The 24364-nt window shown below is 43.4% G+C and overlaps 1 protein-coding gene and 1 long non-coding RNA gene across 5 annotated transcripts in view; one reads left to right on the forward strand and one right to left on the reverse strand.

Annotated features, from left to right (window-relative positions):
• SLC6A20 (solute carrier family 6 member 20) overlaps nucleotides 1-24364 on the reverse strand; it is a 55692-nt gene that overhangs the window by 7672 nt on the left and 23656 nt on the right. For all 4 annotated transcript variants that reach the window (XR_003507839.1, XM_027523421.1, XM_027523423.1 and 1 more), the window contains exons 6-8: nucleotides 23865-24106; nucleotides 22506-22668; nucleotides 1023-1227 (exon numbers count right to left, since the gene is read on the reverse strand). Coding sequence is in view for 3 of the 4 variants with exons in the window: in XM_027523421.1 (XP_027379222.1) it covers nucleotides 1023-1227; nucleotides 22506-22668; nucleotides 23865-24106 (610 nt within the window). In the remaining variant the exon portion in view is untranslated. The remainder of the gene's footprint in view (nucleotides 1-1022; nucleotides 1228-22505; nucleotides 22669-23864; nucleotides 24107-24364) is intronic.
• LOC113880821 lies at nucleotides 417-5002 on the forward strand. Its single transcript, XR_003507841.1, has 3 exons — nucleotides 417-535; nucleotides 2334-2468; nucleotides 3009-5002. It is a non-coding gene; the product is annotated as an uncharacterized LOC113880821 (long non-coding RNA).

Genomic DNA, 24364 nt, shown 5'->3' on the forward strand with positions numbered 1-24364 from the left:
CAGAATGGGCAGATATGTTGTCGAGTGTGGGCTGTCGATGGATTTTTTTCACAGAAAAGAGAGAGATGATTACTGCTTGCCACAGAGTGTATGGATGTGAGAGGTGGACTATAAAGAAAGCCGAGCGCCGAAAAATTGATGCTTTTGAACTGTGGTATTGGAGAAGACTCTTGAGAGTCCCTTGGACTGCAAGCAGATCCAAGCAGTCCATCCTAAAGGAAATCAGTCCTGAATATTCATTGGAAGGACTGAAGCTGAAACTCCAATACTTTGGCCACCTGATGCGACGAACTGACTCATTGGAAAAGACCCTGATGCTGGGAAAGATTGAAGGCGGGAGGAGAAGGGGATGACAGAGGATGAGATGGTTGGATTGCATCACCGACTCAATGGAGATGAGTTTGAGTAGACTCCCGGAGTTGGTGATGGACAGGGAAGCCTGGAGTGCTGCAGTTCATGGGGTCGCAGAGTCAACTGAACTGAACCAGAGTGGATTTCACAGACTGAGTTTGAATGACGACAACAGACAGACAGGGTAAGTACAGTGTGATTTAACTGACGTGCAGTGTGAGAGCAGGAGCAACCTCAGAAGGCAGCATTCGGAGCAGAGGTGGCTGCTGGGGGTGGGGCGTGCTGCCTGGACAGCAGCAGGAACGGGCTCTCGGGTGAGAGAAAGGCTCTGTACCTTGACTCGGTGGTGGTTCACTGAGAGTGTATTTAAGAAATGTACAAATTGTCGTCATTATTCTTGGGTCAGCACAGACAAAAGCATGTTCTCTGAATGCCTGGAGAGCTTGGCGGGTCATGTTGGGAGTCTGGCCTTTGCTGAAGGTTGGGGTGACCACCTGACTTGCCCATGATGTGGAGGGCCAGACGTGGGGTGAGTTACATTCCCAGAGCACCTGACAGAGCTGTGGCAGGACTCCTGGATGCGGCAGTGACTCAGGGAGCAGGTGCGTCCTGAGGACAGCACCTCTGTTCGGCCCCCCGAGCCCCACCACCTTGGTGCCTGGCCCACTCACCGGAGATGGCCTCCTTGGGCAGGTAGCTGGAGATGACCTTGCTGTCCGTCAGAGGGGTGAGGATGGCAGCCGTGTTGCCCAGCATGCTCCCAATGCCCAGCAGTAGCAGCATGAAGAAGTAGAGCACTGACCACAGCTGAGATACCTCCATGTTTTTAATGGCCTCCGTGTAGACGATGAAAGCCAGGCCAGTGCCCTGAACGGCCTATGCGAGGCAAGAACATAGTTACACACCCAGGGAAGTTAGGACTCCTCAACACTCCTGCTGTGAGTGACCAGGCTCCTAAGAAATTACTGCAGGACGTGAGGGCCAACTGGCGACAAGCCTGCGCCAAAGCGTCAAGAAGAGTGAACTTGTGTTTTCCTTTTTAAAAATCCCTGAAAAGATGCCCAGTATCTCCAGGGCTTAGAGAAAGGCAGGTGAAATCAACACCGAAGTATCTCCTGGCACCTGTCATCAAAGAGATGACAGAACATCTGATGGGGAGGGTGTGGAGAAAAGTGACTCTGAGGAAGGTGTTTGTGGAAGGCTGAGTGGCTCACCGTATGCAGAGAAGTGACGAGGTCCTTAGGGAAGGAAAGGTGCAGCGCCCTAAAGCCCCAGCAGTCCCACTCCCGCTTGCATGTGGGGAGAGGAGACCATCATTCGAAAACACACACGTAAGCACTCTACTGGCCTTTGCCCATCTACCTGCAACAGGCAAGGCGTGGAAACTACCAGAATGCCCAGCGACAGAAGAAAGGATAAAGAAGATGGGCTCAGATAAACAACAGACTGCTACTCAGAAAACCAAATGACAGCACAGCCTGACGACAGTCTGGATGGACCTGGACAGGATCTCATAGCTAGAGTAGGTTGGACAGAAACACCAAGCACATACGATACCACTCATAGGTGGACACTTAACAGCAGGGAACTAACACACTGAGGAAATGGAAACAGCCAGTTTCAGGAAAGAAACTGAGTGTTTCTAACATGGCTAATGTGGAGGGTGGAGAGGGAAATTAGGAGGTGGGGTTCTCAGTACACACACACGCTGGTACTCAGGTGTGTGTGTGTACATATATATATGTATGTGTGTGTGTTATGTATGTATCTGTATCTTAAATAGACAGTAAACGAGGGCCTACTGTAGTGCAGGGATAATTGTACTCACTCACAAATGACTATCTCCCAAAATCCAAAGATAATATGGTCCTTATATATGTGATACTGAGTCCAGTTACTAATGATCTCAACATGGCACTGTTAATTGTACTCTAGGAGATGATAAAAAGTGAATTACTTTAGAAATACTCTTTTCCATTCAGGAATACACAGTTCGAGACGGGATCATATTCTGGAACCTGAAGTGGCCGTGACGCCTCAAGAAAAAGTCATGATTCCCCTAAGTGGGGAGAAAGTGACAGCCTTCCATGGAGGCCACAGCAGACCTTAAGTGCCTGGTAAGCCCTGGATGGGACCCAATCAGATGAGCCTTCCTGTAGGTACAGCAAACCTCCTATGGCTAAAGGATGGTGTATCCCAGGGCAGAGTGAAAAGTCACCCAGTCTTCATGGCTCCTGGAGCAGAGGTGCTTTGCCCTCCTTCTTAGAGTTCCTGAACTGCATGCCACTGGTGCAGGCCTTGGAATCGGTCTTGAACTTCCACGGGGCGAGAAATGAGACCCACCTTGGGTGCCTATTGGGGCACTTTTGACCTGATTGACATCCCAGGAACAAGGCTTTGTCCCAGACTCTGTTACCCGGGAGACCAGAGTGGGGATGAAAAAGTGCTGCCGCCTTGTGGCCGCCTGTATGAACGGCAGCCTCCAGCGCTATGCTTCTGGTTACTTTATATGCACAAGGCTCCAGGGGCTGTGCGTGGCCACAGCTCCCAAGAAATCTACTGCAGGAGGTGAGCCCATAAAAAGTCAACTGGGACAAACTGGCGACAAGCCAGCGTCAGAGGGTGAAGTAGCGTGAACTTGCTTTTTTTTTTTTAAGGTCCCTGTAAAGATGCCCAGTATCTCCTGGCATCTGTCATCAGAGACGACACAAAATATCTGGAGAGGGTGTGGAGAAAAGTGACTCTGAGGAAGGTGTTTGTGGAAGGCTGAGTGGCTCACCGTATGCAGAGAAGTGACGAGGTCCTTAGGGAAGGAAAGGTGCAGCGCCCTAAAGCCCCGGCAGTCCCACTCCGGCTTGCATGTGGGGAGAGGAGACCGTCGTTCAAAAACACACACAGGCGCTCCATTGGGGTTCGCCCATCTACCTGCAACAGGCAAGGCATGGAAACTACCAGAACGTCCAGCGACAGAAGAAAGGATAAAGAAGATGAGCTCAGATAAACAATGGACTGCTACTCAGAAAACCGAATGACAGCACAGCCTGACGACAGTCTGAATGGACCCGAACAGGCTACGTAACTCAGTCAGACAGAAAAAAGCCAAGCACAGACGATGCCACATATAGGTGGACACCCAAAAGCACTGAACCAACACACCAAAGGAATGTAAACAGCCAAAGGAGCAAGATGGGGAGGGTGGAGAGGGAAATTATGAGCTCCGAGTTCACAGCTGCACACTGATATGCCTGTATTTGTCTACATATTTAAGATAGATGATTTAGGAGACCCTACAGTGGAATACAGACAACACTCTTCACTCTGCAAATAACTATGTCCCAAAGAATCCAAACAACAGTCATTCCATGTACATTTGAATCTGAGTCCAGTTCCCATTCAACTCAAAACTTGAATTCACTTTAGAAATGCCCCTTCTTTTCCATTCAGGCCTAACTGGTCCGGGCTGGGGTCATATCTTGGAGCCCTGAGGCAGCTTGGATCCCAGGTTTGACAGTGGCTGTTTCTAGGATCAACCACCTTAAAACCTATGTTGAAAGTGAAGTCACTCAGTCATGTCTGACTTTTTGTGGCCCTAAGGTAAAACCTATGTTTCTGGGTACTTAATAAGCAAAAGGCTTGAAGGGTGTGAAAGACCACAGCTTTCATGAAGTTTTGTAGGAGGTAATGGAAGAAAAATTTTCATAAGAGTCTGCTTGCCACATGCCAATTTCAAAAGGAGAAAGTTCACTCAACCTGTGTTTTTCTTTTTAAAACCCCTGGTTGGGTGGAGGGCATCTCTAGTGCTTAGAGAAATGCAGATAAAATCTACAACGAGGTATCTCTGACACAAATCATCAAAAATCCTACAAACAATACATGATGGAGAGGGCCTGGAGAAAAGGTACCCTGAGCAAGGTATTCGTGGAAAGGTAAACTGCTCAGAGCCAGTATAGAGAGAAATAGAGAAGCTAGTTAAGAAAGGAGAACTACAGCTCCTCACATCTGGCCATGCACTTACTTTTATGTTCAAAGAGAAGATCAACAGTGAAAATCACACACTCCTTCCCTTGGCCTTCTCCCATCTACCTACAATGGGCACGGCACGCAAACTATTGTCCAGCGATAGTATAACAGACAAAGACGACGTATGTATACATCTTATACAAAGACGACCCCATGTATACAACAGACTGACTCAGGAAACCAAACTGCAACACGCCATTGACAACAGCATGCCTGGACCTGGAGAAGACCTCACTAACTCAGGTAAGTCAGAGAAAGACCAAGCTGATCATATCACTTCTAGGTGGAAACTAGAAATGAACCGAACTGAACTAATTGACAGGGAAATGTAAACACCCACCCTCAGGGAAAAAATGCGGAGTTTCCAGTGGAGCATGATGGCGAGGTTGGAGAGAAAAATCACGGTTAGACTGAATACGCTTACATACAAACAAATGTAAATAGACAGTTAATGAGGCCCTACTGCATACCACAGACAACTCTACTCACTCTACAAACACTGTCACAAAAGAATCAAAAGAAAAATCGGTCCTTGTTTATGTGAACTTGAATCCAGTTCCTACTGAACTCAAAGACGATACTGTAAATTGACCATATTCCAGGAGAAAATAAAAATTCGATGTAAAAACACCTCTGTTTCACTCAGGCTTAATTGATTCTGGTTGGGCTCATCTCCTGGAGTGCAGAGGTGGCTTGGATCCCTATTTTGACAGTCAGGAGCCCCAGTGACCAGGGGAGAATGGGACAGCCAGCATACAAGCCACCTTGGACCTGTAGTACCTGGTCTCCTCTGGATGGGACCGTGATCTCTAAATACAGTCGAGCCATTCTGCAGGCAAACCATGAGCCATCCTACAGGTAAACCAAGTCTCATACAGCTAAAGGGTGGACTCCCTGGGCAGGACAGCAAGGCCCCAGTCTTCATGGCTTCTGGTGAATAGGTACCTCTAGCCTCCTTCCTTACAGTCCCTCAGTTGCATACCACCGGTGCAGGTGTTGGGATCTGTCTAGAAGTTCATGGAGCCAGGAGAAATGAGACACAAGCCCTTGGGCGTTTGTTAGGGCACTTTCCACCTGATTGACAAGCAAGAAACAGGACGTTCTCTAGACTCTGGTTACCTAGGTTACCAGAGAGCTGACGCAGAAGTGCTGCCGCCTTGTGGCCGTTTCTAGGAGCAACCGCCTTAAACCCTGTGCTTCTGGGTACTTAACATGCAAAAAGGCTTCAGGGGCTGTGAAACACCATAGCTCTCAAGACGTTGTCTGCATGAGGGAATCAAAGACAAATTCAAAAAGGGAAAGTTCACTCAACCTGGGTTTTCTTTTTAAAACCCCTGGGGTAGCGGGGGGAGGGCATCTCTAGTGCTTAGAGAAATGCAAATAAAATCTACAAGGAGGTATCTCCTGGCACCAGTCATTAAAGAGAATACACAGAATATATGATGGAGGGGCCTGGAGAGAAGGGACCCTGTGCAATGTCTACATGGAGAGGTAAATTTCTCACAGCCAGTATGGAGAGAAGTAGAGAAGGTCCTTAGGAAAGGAAAGGTACAGCTCCCTGAAGATCCGGCAGTGCCCCTCCTGCTTGTCTGTCCAAAGAGAAAACCACTGACAACAATTACACATGGAGTCCACTGGCCTTTTCCCGTCTACCTACAACAAGCATGTCAACTCCCCATCTGTCCACCGACAGAATACACATGAAGACATGCACCATCCATATGATGGACTATTAGATCAAAAATGAAATCTCTATTTACAGCAACGTGGATGGAACCAGAGATGATGATACTAGTCAAGTTTGACATAATTACAACTATTATATGATACCATTTATAGACGTAACTTTAAAATGGATATGGGGGGGTGGTCCTAACATGGCAGAGGAATAGGACAGGGAGACCACTTTCTCCCTCACAAATTCATTGAAAGAACATTTGAACGCTAAGCAAATTCCAGAAAACAACTTCTGAATGCTGGCAGAGGACATCAGGCACCCAGAAAGGCAGCCCATTGTCTTCGAAAGGAGGTAGGACAAAATATAAAAAGAGAGACAAGAGGTAGGGATGGAGATCCGTCCTGGGAAGGGAGTCTTAAAAGAGGAGAAGTTTCCAAACACCAGGAAACACTCACGGGCAGGTCTGTGGGGAATCTTGGAATCTCAGAGGGCAACATAACTGGGAGGAAAAATAAATAAATAATTAAACCCCACAGATTACGTGCCTAACGGCAACTCAGCCGCCACCAGCAAGCGGGGGCTGAACAGGGAGGGTTGGCTGCATTGCTCAGGGTAAGGACTGGGCCCAAATGCCCTGAGGGCAATCTGAGGGAACTAACCTGAGATAGCAACCCCAACTGTGGGATAGCCAGAGAGAGAGGAAGGAAAAGAACTATCCCATGAAAAGCCCTAACCTGAGGCACTGCCAGGCCGGCTCACAGAACAAAGGACTGAGCGAATACCAGAGGAGAGCTAGCCGGCTGCTGACCGGCCCATCCTCCGTCGGAGACAAGCGGGGTTGGGGGGCGGGGCAGCCGGAGCTGGAAAGGGGCAATCGCAGCCCCAGAGAGGCATCCTCTACCAAACTGCAAGCAGGCTCCGTTGCTAACCAAGAGTTCTTAGAATTCTGGATGGTTGACCTCCGCCTGTAGGGTTGCAGCCAGAGATCAGCTCCCCAGAAGAGACACACGGCACACCTGAGAAGGTGCGCCCATTGGACACCCAGAAAACTGAGCAGCTGGGACAGGGGAGGCGATAAGATGCACCCCCCCACCTGGGGGCAACTGCACTCGCCAAGCACCTGGTCACCTGAGCTCCTCGGACTGGGAAGGGCACAAAACGCAGGCCCAGCTGAGTCTGCGCCTTTGTGGAGTACCCAAGAACCTGAGCAGCTTAGACCTGGAAAGCACATGCAGCCCAGGGCCCACCTCAGACAGTTCCTGGCAGAGCAACCTAGAGCCTGAGCCTACAACCATGAAAGCACACACGCTGTGAGCAGGGGCAAATCCGGTGCAACTGAAACACTGCGAACACTCCCCACACTCACTGGTGATAGTTGTTTGCAGGGTTCCTCCCTCCCCACAAGTGAGCCTAAATAAGTGACCACCACCGCCCCCTTGTGTCAGGGTGGAAATTAGACACTGAAAAGACCAGCAAACAGAAGAGGCTAAAATAAACAGAGGGAACCGCCTTGGAAGTGACAGGTGCAACAGATTAAAACCCTGTAGTTAGCACCGACTACACTGGAAGGGGCCCTTAGATCTTGAGAAGTATAAGCCGGATCAAGGAACTATCTGAAACTGAACTGACCCCACACTGTCCACAACAGCTCCAGAGAAATTCTTGGATATATTTTTACTATTATCATTTCTTAAATTAAAAAAAAATTTTTAAGCCCTCTATTACGCCTTTAATTTTCATTTTTATAATATATTACCTTGCAAAAAAAAAAAAAAACACTTTTTAAAGCAAACTTTATATATATATATATATAATAATTTTTTGTGACTTTTTTTAATATTGTATTTTTGAGTCTAACCTCTAGATTTTTAATCTTTGCTTTTTGGTATTTGTTATCAATTCTGTACGTTTAAGAACCCAATCTTCAGTACCCATTTTTATTTGGGAGTGTGATTACTGGCTTGATTGCTCTCTCCCTCTTTTGACTCTCCTTTTTCTCCACCAGGTCGCCTCTGTCTCCTCCCTCCCCCTTCTCTTCTCTACACAACTCTGTGAAGCTCTTTGTATGTTCTGGGCTGTGGAGAACACTTAGGGAATTGATTACTGGCTAGCTTGCTCTCTCCCCTTCTGATTCCACCTGTTCTCCTCCTGGTCACCTCTATCTCCCTCCTCCCTCTTCTCTTCTCCCTGTAACTCTGTGAACCTCTCTGGGTGTCCCTCACTGTGGAGAAACTTTTCATCATTAACCTAGATGTTTTATCATTGGTGCTGTATAGAAGCTTGAGGCTTGTATAGCTTGAGGCTACTGTAAGAATAAGACTGAAATCCAGAGGCAGGAGGCTTAAGTCCAAATCCTGAGAACACCAAAGAACTCCTGACTCCAGGGAACATTAATCGGTAAGAGCTCATCCAAAAGCCTCCATACCTACATTGAAACCAAGCACCACTCAAGAGCCAACAAGTTCCAGACTAAGACATACCATGCAAATTCTCAAGCAACACAGGAACATAGCCCCAAGCTTCAATATACAGGCTGCCCAAAGTCACACCAAACCCACTGACCTCTCGAAACTTATTACTGGACACTTCATTGTACTCCAGAGAGAAGAAATCCAGCTCCACCCACCAGAACACCGACACAAGCTTCCCTAACCAGGAAACCTTGACAAGCCACCCATCCAACCCCACCCACAGCGAGGAACCTCCACAATAAAGAGGAACTGCAAACTGCCAGAGTACGGAAAGGCCACCCCAAATGCAGCAATCTAAACAAGATGAAAAGGCAAAGAAATACTCAGCAGGTAAAGTAAGGATAAATGCCCACCAACCCAAACAAAAGAGGAAGAGATAGGGAACCTACCTGACACAGAATTCAGAATAATGATCGTGAAAATGATCCAAAGTCTTGAAAACAAAATGGAGTTACAGATAAATAGCCTGGAGACAAGGATTGAGAAGGTGCAAGAAAGGTTTAACAAGGACCTAGAAGAAATAAAGAGAGTCAATATATAATGAATAATGCAATAAATGAGATCAAAAACACTCTGGAGGGAACCAACAGTAGAATAACGGAGGCAGAAAATAGGATAAGTGAGGTAGAAGATAGAATGGTAGAAATAAATGAAGCAGAGAGGAAAAAAGAATTAAAAGAAATGAGGACAACCTCAGAGACCACTGGGACAATGTTAAATGCCCCAACATTTGAATCATAGGAGTCCCAGAAGAAGAAGACAAAAAGAAAGACCATGAAAAAATACTTGAGGAGATAATAGTTGAAAACTTCCCTAAAGTAGGGAAGGAAATAGTCACCCAAGTCCAAGAAACCCAGAGAGTCCCAAACAGGATAAACCCAAGGTGAAACACCCCAAGACACATATTAATCAAATCAACAAAGATCAAACACAAGGACAAATATTAAAAGTAGCAAGGGAAAAACAACAAATAGCACACAAGGGGATTCCCATAAGGATAACAGCTGATCTTTCAATAGAAACTCTTCAGGCCAGGAGGGAATGGCAGGACGTACTTAAAAGTGATGAAAGAAAATAACCTACAGCCCAGATTACTGTAGCCAGCAAGGATTTCATTCAAATATGAAGGAGAAATCAAAAGCTTCACAGACAAGCAAAAGCTGAGAGAATTCAGCACCACCAAACCAGCTCTCCAACAAATGCTAAAGGATCTTCTCTAGACAGGAAACACAGAAAGGGTGTATAAACTCGAACCCAAAACAGCAAAGTAAATGGCAATGGGATCATACTTATCAATAATTACCTTAAACGTAAATGGGTTGAATGCCCCAACCAAAAGACAAAGACTGGCTGAATGGATACAAAAACAAGATCCCTATATATGTTGTCTACAAGAGACCCACCTCAGAACAAGGGACACATACAGACTGAAAGTGAAGGGCTGGAAAAAGATATTCCATGCAGATAGAAACCAAAAGAAAGCAGGAGTAGCAATACTCACATCAGATAAAATAGACTTTAAAACAAAGGCTGTGAAAAGCGACAAAGAAGGACACTACATAATGATCAAAGGATCAATCCAAGAAGAAGATATAACAATGATAAATATATATGCACCCAACATAGGACACCACAATATGTAAGACAAATGCTAACAAGTATGAAAGGGGAAATTAACAATAACACAATAATAGTGGGAGACTTTAATACCCCACTCACACCTATGGATAGATCAACTAAACAGAAAATTAACAAGGAAACACAAACTTTAAATGATACAAGAGACCAGTTAGACCTAATTGATATCTAAAGGACATTTCACCCCAAAACAATGAATTTCACCCTTTTCTCAAAGGCACACAGAACCTTCTCCAGGATAGATCACATCCTGGGCCATAAACCTAGCCTTGGTAAATTCAAAAAAATTGAAATCATTCCAAGCATCTTTTCTGACCACAATGCAGTAAGATTAGATCTCAATTACAGGAGAAAAACTATTAAAAATGCCAACATATGGAGGCTGAACAACACGCTGCTGAATAACCAACAAATCACAGAAGAAATCAAAAAAGAAATAAAAATATGCATAGAAATGAATGAAAATGAAAACAACCCAAAACCTATGGGACACTGTAAAAGCAGTGCTAAGGGGAAGGTTCATAGCAATACAGGCTTACCTCAAAAAAACAAGAAAAAAGTCAAATAAGCCAACTCTACACCTATGGCAACCCACTCCAGTATTCTTGCCTGGAGAATCCCAGGGATGGGGGAGCTTGGTGGGCTGCCATTTATGGGGTCGCACAGAGTCGGACACAACTGAAGCAACTTAGCAGCAGCAGCAGCTACACTAAAGCAACTAGAAAAGGAAGAAATGAACCCCACGGTTAGAAGAAGGAAAGAAATCTTAAAAGTTAGGGCAGAAATAAATGCAAAAGAAACAAAAGAGTCCATAGCAAAAATCAACAAAGCTAAAAGCTGGTTCTTTGAGAAGATAAGTAAAATTGACAAACCATTAGCCAGACTTATCAAGAAACAAAAGGAGAAGAATCAAATCAACAAAAGTAGAAATGAAAATGGAGAAATCACAACACAGAAATACAAGAGACTACTATCAGCAACTATATGCCAATAAAATGGACAACTTGGAAGAAATGGACAAATCCTTAGAAAAGTACAACTTTCCAAAACTGAACTAGGAAGAAACAGAAAATCTTAACAGACCCATCACAAGCACAGAAATTGAAACTGTAATCAGAAATCTTCCAGCAAACAAAAGCCCAGGTCCAGATGGCTTCACAGCTGAATTCTACCAAAAATTTAGAGAAGAGCTAACACCTATCCTACTCAAACTCTTCCAGAAAACTGCAGAGGAAGATAAACTTCCAAACTCATTCTATGAGGCCACCATCACCCTAATACCAAAACCTGACAAAGATGCCACAAAAAAAGAAAACTACAGGCCAATATCACTGATGAACTTAGATGCAAAAATCCTTAACAAAATTCTAGCAATCAGAATCCAACAACACATTAAAAAGATCATACACCATGACCAAGTGGGCTTTAAACGAGGGATGCAAGGATTCTTCAATATCCGCAAATCAATCAATGTAATACACCACGTTAACAAATTGAAAAATAAAAGCCATATGATTATCTCAATAGATGCAGACAAAGCCTTTGACAGAATTCAACATCCATTTATGATAAAAACTCTCCAGAAAGCAGGAATAGAAGGAACATACCTCAACATAATAAAAGCTATATATGACAAACCCACAGCAAACATTATCCTCAATGGTGAAAAACTGAAAGCATTTCCCGTAAAGCCAGGAACAAGACAAGGGTGGCCACTTTCACCACTACTATTCAACATAGTTTTGGAAGTTTTGGCCATGGCAATCAGAGCAGAAAATGAAATAAAAGGAATCCAGATTGGAAAAGAAGTAAAACTCTCACTGTTTGCAGATGACATGATCCTCTACATTGAGAACCCTAAAGACTCCACCAGAAAATTACTAGCGCTGATCAATGAATATAGTGAAGTTGCAGGATATAAAATCAACACACAGAAATCCCTTGCATTCCTATACACTAATAATGAGAAAACAGAAGGAGAAATTAAGGAAACAATTCCATTCACCACTGCAATGAAAAGAATAAAATACTTAGGAATATATCTACCTAAAGAAACAAAGGACCTATATATAGAAAACTATAAAACACTGATGAAAGAAATCAAAGAGGACACAAATAGATAGAGAAATATACCATGTTCATGGGTTGGAAGAATCAATATAGTGAAAATGAGTATACTACCCAAAGCAATCTATAGATTCAATGCAATCCCTATCAAGCTACCAACGGTATTTTTCACAGAACTAGATCAAATAATTTCACAATTTGTATGAAAATACAAAAAACCGAAGATGGCGGAGGAATAGGATGGGCAGACCACTTTTTCCCACACAAATTCATCAAACAAACATTTAAATGCTGAGTAAATTCCACAAAACAACTTCTGAATGTCGGCAGAGGACATCAGGCACCCAGAAAAGCAGCCCATTGTCTTCGAAAGGAGGTAGGAAAAAAACATAAAAGACAAAAAAAAAGAGAGAGACAAAAGGGGTAGGGACAGAGCTCCATCCTGGCAAGGGAGTCTTAAAAAGAGAAGTTTCCAAACACCAGGAAACACTCTCACTGCCAAATCTGTGGTGAGCCTTGGAAGCACAGAGGGCAACATAACAAGGAAGAAAAATAAATAATTAAAACCCACAGATTACGAGCCCAACAGTAACTCCCCCAGTGGAGAAGCAGTGCAGACGCCTGCACCCGCCACTAGCAAGCAGGGGCTAGGCAGGGAGGCGCCGGCTGCATTGCTTAGAGTAAGGACTGGTCCTGAATGCCCTGAGGGCAGTCTGAGCGAACTAACTTGGGCAGCAAACCAGACTGTGGGATAGCTACCACGTGAAAACTCCTAACCTAAGATAGTACCAGGCCTGTGCACAGAACAAAGGACTGAACAGAACTAGCCAGCTGCAGACCATTCCCCTCCGGTGACAGGCAGCCAGAGCTGGAAGGGGGCAATTGCAGCCCCAGAGAGACATTATCTACCAAACTGCAAGCAGGCTTCTTTGCTAACTAAGACTTCTTGGGGTTCTGGACAGTCAACATCTGCCTGAGAAGGTGCGCCAGTTGTACACCAGAAAACCAAGTGGCAGGGATGGGGGAGGTGATAAGTCGCAGCGACTGCGCTCACCAAACACGTCATCACCTGAGCTGCTTGGACCTGGGAAGGGCACAAGACGCAGTTCCAACCAAATCTGCACCTCTGAGGACTACCTGAGTGCCTGAACCTGAGCAGCTTAGACCTGGGAGGTGCATGCAGACCAGGGCCAGCCTCCGACAGTTCCCGGCGGAGCAACCTAGAGCCTGAGCTGCGTGGGCAGGGAGGGTGCATGCGCCGTGAGCGGGGGCAGGCCCAGTGTGGCTGAGACACTGCGAGCACACGCCAGTGTTATTTGTTTGCAGCGTCCCTCCCTCCCCACAGCGCGACTGAACAAGTGAGCCTAAAAAAGTGTCCACCACCGCCCTCCTTGTGTTAGGGAAGAAATCAGACACTGAAGAGACCAGCAAAGAGAAGAAGCTAAAATAGAGGGAACCGCCTTGGAAGTGACAGATGCAATAGATTAAAACCCTGTAGTTAGTACCGACTACATAGGAAGGGGCCTACAGATCTTGAGAAATATAAGCTGGACCAAGGAACTATATGAAAATGAACTGACCCCACCCTGCCCACAACACCACCAGAGAAAGTCCTAGATATACTTTTACTATTTTTACGATCATTCTTTTATTTTTTTTTAATTAAAAAAATTTTTAAATCCTCTATTATTCCTTTAATTTTAAATTTTATAACCTACTATTACTTTGCAAAAAAAAAAGACCCTATTTTTTAAAATCAAACTTCATATATATGTTTTATAATTTTTGTGACTTTGTCTTTTTCTTCTTATTCTTTTCTTTAATATTGTATTTTTGAAAATCCAACCTCTACTCTAGATTTTTAATCTTTGCTTTTTGATATTTGTTATCAATTTTGTACCTTTAAGAACCCAATCTTCAGTACCCATTTTTACCTGGGAGCGAGATTACTGGCTTGACTGCTCTCTCCCCCTTTGGACTCTCCTCTTCCTCCACCAGGTCACCTCTGTCTCCTCCCTCCCCCTTCTCTTCTCTACCCAACTCTGTGAATCACCAGTGTGTTCCGGACGGTGGAGAACACTTAGGGAACTGATAACTTCTCTCTCCTTTTGATTCTCCCCTTTTTATCCTCCTGGTCACCTCTTGTCTCCTTCCTCCCTCTTCTCTGTATAACTCTGTGAACATCTCTGAGCAGTCCAGACTGTGGAGCGCACATAAGGAAGTGATTACTGGCTAGCTTGCTCTCTCCTCTTTTGATTCCACCTCATCTGATTCGGGTCACCTCTAACTCCCTCCTCCCTCTTCTCTTCTCCATGTAATTCTGTGAACATCTCTGGGTGTCCCTCACTGTGGAGAAACTTTTCACCTTTAGATGTTTTATCGTTGGTGCTGTATAGAAGGAGAAGTCTTGAGACTACTGTAAAAATAAGACTGAAAACCAGAAGCATGAGGCTTAAGTCCAAAATCCTGAGAACACCAGAGAACTCCTGACTCCAGGTAACATTAATCGACAGGAGCTCATCAAACGCCTCCATACCTACACTGATACCAAGCACCACCCAAGGGCCAACAAGTTGCAAAGCAAGACATATCACGCAAATTCTCCAGCAACACAGGAACACAGTGCTGAGCTTCAATATACAGGCTGCCCAAAGTTACTCCAAAACCATTGACATCTCATAACCCATTACTGGGCACTTCACTGCACTCCAGAGAGAAGAAATCCAGCTTCACCCACCAGAACACCAACACAAGCTTCCCTAACCAAGAAACCTTGACAAGCCACCAGTACAAACCCACACAGAGTGAGGAACCTCCACAATAAAGAGAACTCCACAAACTGCCAGAAAACAGAAAGGCCACCCCAAATTCAGCAATATAAACAAGATGAAGAGACAGAGGAATACCCAGCAGGTAAAGGAACAGGATAAATGCCCACCAAAGCAAACCAAAGAGGAAGAGATAGGGAATCTACCTGATAAACAATTCCAAATAATGATAGTGAAAACGATCCAAAATCTTGAAATCAAAATGGAATCACAGATAAATAACCTGGAGACACGGATTGAGAAGATGCAAGAAAGGTTTAACAAGGACCTAGAAGAAATAAAAGAGAGTCAATATATAATGAATAATGCAATAAATGAGATAAAAAACACTCTGGAGGCAACAAATAGTAGAATAATGGAAGCAGAACATACGATTAGTGAAGTAGAAGATAGAATGGTAGAAATAAATGAATCAGAGAGGAAAAAAGAAAAATGAATTAAAAGAATTGAGGACAATCTCAGAGACCTCCAGTATAATATTAAACGCTCCAACATTGGAATCATAGGAGTCCCAGAAGAAGAAGACAAAAAGAAAGACCATGAGAAAATGCTTGAGGAGATAATAGTTGAAAACTTAAAATGGGGAAAGAAATAATCACCCAAGTCCAAGAAACCCAGAGAGTCCCAAACAGGATAAACTCAAGGAGAAACACCCCAAAACACATATTAATCAAATCAACAAAGATCAAACACAAAGAACAAATACTAAAAGCAGCAAAGAAAAAACAACAAATAACACACAAGGGAATTCCCATAAGGATAACAGCTGATCTTTCAGTAGAAACTCTTCAGGCCAGGAGGGAATGGCAAGACATACTTAAAGTGATGAAAGAAAATAACCTATAGCCCAGATTACTGTACCCAGCAAGGATCTCATTCAAATATGAAGGAGAAATCAAAAGCTTCACAGACAAGCAAAAGCTGAGAGAATTCAGCACCACCAAACCAGCTCTCCAACAAATGCTAAAGGATATTCTCTAGACAGGAAACACAAAAAGGGTGTATAAATTCGAACCCAAAACAACAAAGTAAATGGCGATGGGATCATACTTATCAATAATTACCTTAAACGTAAATGGGCTGGATGCCCCAACCAAAAGACAAAGACTGGCTGAATGGATACAAAAACAAGATCCCTATATATGTTGTCTACAAGAGACCCACCTCAAAACAAGGGACACATACAGACTGAAAGTGAAGGGCTGGAAAAAGATATTCCATGCAAATAGAGACCAAAAGAAAGCAGGAGTAGCAATACTCACATCAGATAAAATAGACTTTAAAATAAAGGCTGTAAAAAGAGACAAAAAGCTCACTACATAATGATCAAAGGATCAATCCAAGAAGAAGATATAACAATGATAAATATATATGCACTCAACATAGGAGCACCACAATATGTAAGACAAATGCTAACAAGTATGAAAGAGGAAATTAACAATAACACAATAATAGTGGGAGACTTTAATACCCCACTCACACCTATGGATAGATCAACTAAACAGAAAATTAACAAGGAAACACAAACTTTAAATGATACAAGAGACCAGTTAGACCTAATTGATATCTACAGGACATTTCACCCCAAAACAATGAATTTCACCTTTTTCTCAAGGGCACACGGAACCTTCTCCAGGATAGATCACATCCTGGGGCATAAATCTAGCCTTGGTAAATTCAAAAAAATTGAAATCATTCCAAGCATCTTTTCTGACCACAATGCAGTAAGATTAGATCTCAATTACAGGAGAAAAACTATTAAAAATGCCAACATATGGAGGCTGAACAACATGCTGCTGAATAACCAACAAATCACAGAAGAAATAAAAATATGCATAGAAATGAATGAAAATGAAAACACAACAACCTAACACCTGTGGGACACTGTAAAAGCAGTGCTAAGGGGAAAGTTCATAGCAATACAGGCATACCTCAAGAAACAAGAAAAAAGTCATATAAATAACCTAACTCTACACCTAAAGCAACTAGAAAGGAAGAAATGAAGAACCCCAGGGTTAGTAAAAGGAAAGAAATTTTAAAAATTACGGCAGAAATAAATGCAAAAGAAACAAAAGAGACCATAGCAAAAATCAACAAAGCTAAAAGCTGGTTCTTTGAAAGGATAAATAAAATTGACAAACCATTAGCCAGACTCATCAAGAAACAACGAGAGAAAAATCAAATCAACAAAAGTAGAAATGAAAATGGAGAGATCATGACAACACAGAAATACAAAGGATCATAAGAGACTTCAGTTCAGTTCAGTTGCTCAGTCATGTCCGCCTCTTTGCGACCCCATGAATCGCAGCACGCCAGGCCTCCCTGTCCATCACCAACTCCCGGAGTTCACTCAGACTCAAGTCCATCGAGTCAGTGGTGCCATCCAGCCATCTCATCCTCTGTCGTCCCCTTCTCCTGCCCCCAAACCCTCCCAGCATCAGAGTCTTTTCCAATGAGTCTACTCTTCACATGAGGTAGCCAGAGTACTGGAGTTTCAGCTTTAGCATCATTCCTTCCAGAGACTACATATAATTGGCAATTATATGCCAATAAAATGGACAACGTGGAAGAAATGGACAAATTCTTGGAAAAGTACAACTTTCCAAAACTGAACCAGGAAGAAATAGAAAATCTTAACAGACACATCACAAGCACGGAAATTGAAACTGTAATCAGAAATCTTCCAGCAAACAAAAGCCCAGGTCCAGATGGCTTCACAGCTGAATTCTACCAAAAATTTAGAGAAGAGCTAACACCTATCCTACTCAAACTCTTCCAGAAAACTGCAGAGGAAGATAAACTTCCAAACTCATTCTATGAGGCCACCATCACCCTAATACCAAAACCTGACAAAGATGCCACAAAAAAAGAAAACTACAGGCCAATATCACTGATGAACTTAGATGCAAAAATCCTTAACAAAATTCTAGCAATCAGAATCCAACAACACATTAAAAAGATCATACACCATGACCAAGTGGGCTTTAAACGAGGGATGCAAGGATTCTTCAATATCCGCAAATCAATCAATGTAATACACCACGTTAACAAATTGAAAAATAAAAGCCATATGATTATCTCAATAGATGCAGACAAAGCCTTTGACAGAATTCAACATCCATTTATGATAAAAACTCTCCAGAAAGCAGGAATAGAAGGAACATACCTCAACATAATAAAAGCTATATATGACAAACCCACAGCAAACATTATCCTCAATGGTGAAAAACTGAAAGCATTTCCCGTAAAGCCAGGAACAAGACAAGGGTGGCCACTTTCACCACTACTATTCAACATAGTTTTGGAAGTTTTGGCCATGGCAATCAGAGCAGAAAATGAAATAAAAGGAATCCAGATTGGAAAAGAAGTAAAACTCTCACTGTTTGCAGATGACATGATCCTCTACATAGAGAACCCTAAAGACTCCACCAGAAAATTACTAGCGCTGATCAATGAATATAGTGAAGTTGCAGGATATAAAATCAACACACAGAAATCCCTTGCATTCCTATACACTAATAATGAGAAAACAGAAGGAGAAATTAAGGAAACAATTCCATTCACCACTGCAATGAAAAGAATAAAATACTTAGGAATATATCTACCTAAAGAAACAAAGGACCTATATATAGAAAACTATAAAACACTGGTGAAAGAAATCAAAGAGGACACTAATAGATAGAGAAACATACCATGTTCATGGATCGGGTGAATCAATATAGTAAAAATGAGTATACTACCCAAAGCAATCTATAGATTCAATGCAATCCCTATCAAGCTACCAATAGTATTTTTCACAGAGCTAGAAGAAATAACTTCACAATTTTTATGGAAATACAAAAAACCTCGAATAGCCAAAGCAATCTGGAGAAAGAAGAATGGAACTGGAGGAATCAACCTGCCTGACTTCAGGCTATACTACAAAGCTACAGTCATCAAGACAGTATGGTACTGGCACAAAGACATAAATATAGATCAATGGAACAAAATAGAAAGCCCAGAGATAAATCCACACACCTATGGACACCTTATCTTTGACAAAGGAGGCAAGAATATACAATGGATTAAAGACAATCTCTTTAACAAGTGGTGCTGGGAAAACTGGTCAACCACTTGTAAAAGAATGAAACTAGAACACTTTCTAACACCATACACAAAAATAAATTCAAAATGGATTAAAGATGTAAACATAAGACCAGAAACTATAAAACTCCTAGAGGAAAACATAGGCAAAACACTCTCCAACATAAATCACAGTAGGATCCTCTATGACCCACCTCTCAGAGTAATGGAAATAGAAGCAAAAATAAACAAAAGGGACCTAATTAAAATTAAAAGCTTTTGCATAACAAAGGAAACTGTAAGCAAGGTGAAAAGATAGCCTTCAGAATGGGAGAAAATAATAGCAAATGAAGCAACTGACAAAGAATTAATCTCAAAAATATACAAGCAACTCCTGCAGCTCAATTCCAGAAAAATAAACAACCCAATCAAATAATGGGCCGAAGAACTAAATAGACATTTCTCCAAAGAAGACATACAGATGGCTAACAAACACATGAAAAGATGCTCAACATCACTCATTATCAGAGAAATGCAAATCAAAACCACAACGAGGTACCATTTCATTCCAGTCAGAATGGCTACTATCAAAAAGTCTACAAACAGTAAATGCTGGAGAGGGTATGGAGAAAAGGGCCCTCTTACACAGTTTGTGGGAATGCAAACTAGTACAGCCACTATGGAGAACAGTGTGGAGATTCCTTAAAAAAAACTGGAAATAGAACTGCCTTATGACCCAGCAATCCCACTGCTGGGCATATACACTGAGGAAACCAGAATTGAAAGAGACACATGTACCCCAATGTTCATCACAGCACTGTTTATAATAGCCAGGACATGGAAGCAACCTAGATGTCCATCAGCAGATGAATGGATAAGAAAGCTATGGTACATATACACAATGGAGTATTACTCAGCCATTAAAAAGGATACATTTGAATCAGTTCTAATGAAGTGGATGAAACTGGAGCCTATTATACAGAGTGAAGTAAGCCAGAAAGAAAAACATCAGTACAGTATCAGTTCAGTTAAGTCACTCAGTCGTGTCCAACTCCTTGCGAGCCCATGAATCGCAGCACGCCAGGCCTCCCTGTCCATCACCAACTCCCGGAGTTCACTCAGACTCATGTCCATCGAGTCAGTGATGCCATCCAGCCATCTCATCCTCTGTCGTCCCCTTCTCCTCCTACACCCAATCCCTCCCAGCATCAGAGTCTTTTCCAATGAGTCAACTCTTCGCATGAGGTGGCCAAAGTACTGGAGTTTCAGCTTTAGCATCATTCCTTCCAAAGAAACCCAGGGCTGATCTCCTTCAGAATGGACTGGTTGGATCTCCTTGCAGTCCAAGGGACTCTCAAGAGTCTTCTCCAACACCACAGTTCAAAAGCATCAATTCTTCAGCGCTCAGCCTTCTTCACAGACCAACTCTCACATCCATACATGACCACAGGAAAAACCATAGCCAATGCATATATATGGAATTCAGAAAGATAGTAATGATAACCATATATGTGAGACAGCAAAAGAGACACACATGTATAGAACGGTCGTTTGGACTCTGTGGGAGAGGGTGAGGGCAGGCTGATATCGGAGAATGGCATTGAAACATGTATGTTATCATATGTGAAACAGATTGCCAGTCCAGGTTCGATGCATGAAACAGGGTGCTCAGGGCTGGTGCACTGGGATGACCCAGAGGAATGGGATGGGGAGGCAGGAGGGAGGGGAGTTCAGGATGGGGAACACGTGTACACCCGAGGCTGATTCATGTCAGTGTATGGCAAAACCACTACAATATTGTAAAGTAATTAGCCTCCAATTAAAATGAATAAATTTAAATAAATAAATTTTAAAAAATGGATACCAATGTAGTTGTTTACAAAATAGCAACAAACTCATAGATTCACAAAGAAACTTATGGTTACCACAGGGGAAAAGCCAGGTTGGGGAAGTATAAATATTTAGGTTGGAATTAATATATACACACTAATATATATATAAAAGAGGTATCAATTATACCTACTCTATAACACAGGAAATTGTACTCTACAGTCTTTAATAACCTATATGGGAAAAGAATCTGAAAAATAATAGATATACTTTTATGTATAACTGTTTGAAGTTGATGGATACCCAAAACAAACACAATAGCATGAATCAACTGTACTCATAAAATAAAATTATATTAATAATAATTTACAAAATAATATGACTAAAAGGAACTTTTCTATGAAAGAAGAAAGCCACAAACATTGAGAATATTCTTGTGATTGCATGGAGGGTGGTGCTAAGGAAGGTTGAATTGGGAGTTAGACCTGGAGATGAAAACTTACACACACACACACACACACACACACACACACACAATCTATTGATATATTGGATAAACAAGGTAATACTTATAGCACAAGGAACTGTATTCAATAATCTATACTAACCCTTAATGCAAAAGTATATGAAGAAAAATTTATGTGTAACTGAATCACTGTGATGTTTATAAGAAAATAACAGATTTTAAATCAAGCAGAGTTCAAATTTTTTTTAACATTTTTAAAAATAGAGGTCCCAGCATAGCAATTTAATTCTGTAAAATGTATTCAAGAGCGATTTTTGTAGCAGAAGTTTTTTGAAAAGCCCTAATATTTATCAGTAGGGAAGGTCACAGAGCATTCTCTGGGGTCCAGCTGGGGACTCCAGGCTTCCAGTGCCGGTGGCTCAGGTTCAATCAAGTGTGGGGTATGTATGATAGAACCAAGTGTCACTCTTACAGTGAATGGATGGGAGTCCATGTGTATCCCCACAGAGCAATCTCAAATAAAATGCTGAATGAGAAAGGTCTCTCTTAGGACCACTTATTTCCACTTAAAAACTGCCAAGAAAAACGACATTACCCATGATATATATGGGAAATAAAGTCGTCAGAACGAAGGTTCTGGGCTCTGGGAATAGGATAGATTTTTCGGGAGAGTAACAAAGAGAATTCTACCTTTGTCCCTAAAATGTTCTTTCCTTTTACATAAAAAAGAAAATCTGAGCCCCAAATTGACAAAATGTTTAAATTTTTCATTCTGAGAGGTGGACAGGTGGGTGTTTGTTTAAGTACTCTTCATCCTTTCTTCTATTTTTAAATTTTGAAAAGAGCCAAGTTAAAGAAGCAAAGGACACAGGGTTCCCAAAGGAGCTGTGTAGTGACTGGGATGCCCATGCAGCACCCGGGAGAATGGTGGGCAGGGCGCTCATCCTCTAAGAGGCACAGGGAAGACAATTCAGAGTTTTCCCTGATTTTCACGGGGTGTGTGTACCCCTCAAGTCGCTTTTTCTCATGGGCAGGGTCAAAGGCCCCTGTGAAGAGTGTGGGTGAAGCAAGTCACGATTTTGCCAGCAGCTTACCGTCTCCAGCTCCGTTTCCAAGCTGCAGTTTTTAATCTGTGGGAACACCTCGCTGTACTTGCTGGGGTACGCAGATGCCAGGTAATCTTTCACTTGCTCCAGGTTGTTGGCTGTCAAAAAGCCATCTTCAAGGTCGAAAGAGTTGGTCAGCAGCAGAATCACCCTGCAAGCACAGCAGTTGGTTACAAAGGTGGCTGTCACCAAACCCTCTCCCACCTATGGAATGTGTTGATTGGTGAGCTTTTAAAGGACAGGGTGATTGTAAATGACTTTGAAGGAGCCTCAGATAGAAACGGTGATGACCAAAGGAACCAAACCCACATGGCTGGGTGGGCTATTTTAACCTCAGGATCAGCGTTGTCAGAGAACCTCCAGCAACGATGGGCAAGTTCTACTTGAGTGCTCTCCAATCTCGTACCCACTCGCCACACGTGGCCACTGAGTACTCGAATGAGGCTAGAGCCGCTGAGAGGCTGATTTCAACTACCTTACGCCGAGATGGAGACCAATCTTAAATCAAGAATGGATGTTTTTGAACTGTGGTGCTGGAGAAGGTTCTTGAGAGTGCCCTGGACAGCAAAAGATTAAACCAGTCAATCCTAAAAGGACATCGGACCCTGAATATTCATTGGAAGGACTGATGCTGAAGCTCCAATACTCTGGCCACCTGATGCGAAGAGCTGACTCACTGGAAAAGACCCTGATGTTGGGCAAGATTGAAGGCAGGAAAAGGGGGTGACAGAGGATGAGATGGTTGGATGGCATCACTGACTCAATGGACATGAGTTTGAGCAAACTCTGGGAGACAGTGGACGACAGGGAAGCCTGGTGTGCTGCAGTCCATGGGGTGGCAAAGTCAGATACGACTTACCCACTGAACAACAACAACAGAACAAAATTTTAGCTAGTGTTAAACCAATTTACACTTAAATTTGTAAATAGCCCTTGTGGCTAGGGACTGCTGTACTGGCCAGCATAGCTTCTGGATGATGTTTCTTGTTTTGGGTAAGGGGGCACCAGAAAGATTCTGCAGGCTCCACGGCTCAGCTGGGGAGCTCTTGGTTACCTCTGAGGTGGGGGAGATGGGGCAGAAGAAGCTGGTTTCCCATGTATTGAATGCCCTTTGGTGCTAAGTGCTCTGAATACACAAAACTGCCCTCATCCCCTCAGGCAGATGCCAGTGGTTCTGATTTGAACCCTGGATCGAGGGTGGCAAAGACAGTGCCCTTTGCCCCAAGGGGTATCAAAATACCCCTTGATTTCCGGGCTCTGCCTCTTCTCAGAGGCCCTTCAGCTCAGGCCCGTGCAGGCTCACTGCCCCCCTTGAGACCTGGGGCCCACCAGGTGGCCCAGGCTTACTTGTTCAAGCAGCTCTCGTAGTTGAAGGTGGCCTTGAAGCCATAGATGGAGAAGGTGACGATGCTGGCAAAGATGGAGGTGGAGCTGTTGATGATGGACACGATAATGGCGTGCTTCTGGCAGTTGTTGGAGGGCTCGTTGTAGCTGGCAAAGGCGATGAGGCTGCCGAACCCCAGGCCGAGTGAGAAGAAGATCTGGGTGGCTGCGTTGATCCAGGCCTTGGGGTTGGCCAACTGCTCCATCTGTGGGGAGCGGTTGGGGGGGAAAGCCAGTGGGGACAGCGTGGGTGAACCCCAGGTGGGAACCCCAGGCTCTCAGACCAGCAGGGGGCGGGGGCCCAGAGAGGGGAAGGAACTGGCCTGCGGCACAGAGCCAGCCAGGGCAGGCCTGAGGCTCGAACCTGGCAGGGCCAGGTTCTCAGCGGATAAAACACATCCTCATGTCACAGCCCCCACTGCCTCTTACCCAGAGGAGATGGTGTCAGATAAAATAGTTCTCAA

The sequence above is a fragment of the Bos indicus x Bos taurus genome, chromosome 22 (assembly GCF_003369695.1).
Source record: "Bos indicus x Bos taurus breed Angus x Brahman F1 hybrid chromosome 22, Bos_hybrid_MaternalHap_v2.0, whole genome shotgun sequence".
Classification (NCBI taxonomy): Eukaryota; Metazoa; Chordata; class Mammalia; order Artiodactyla; family Bovidae; genus Bos; species Bos indicus x Bos taurus.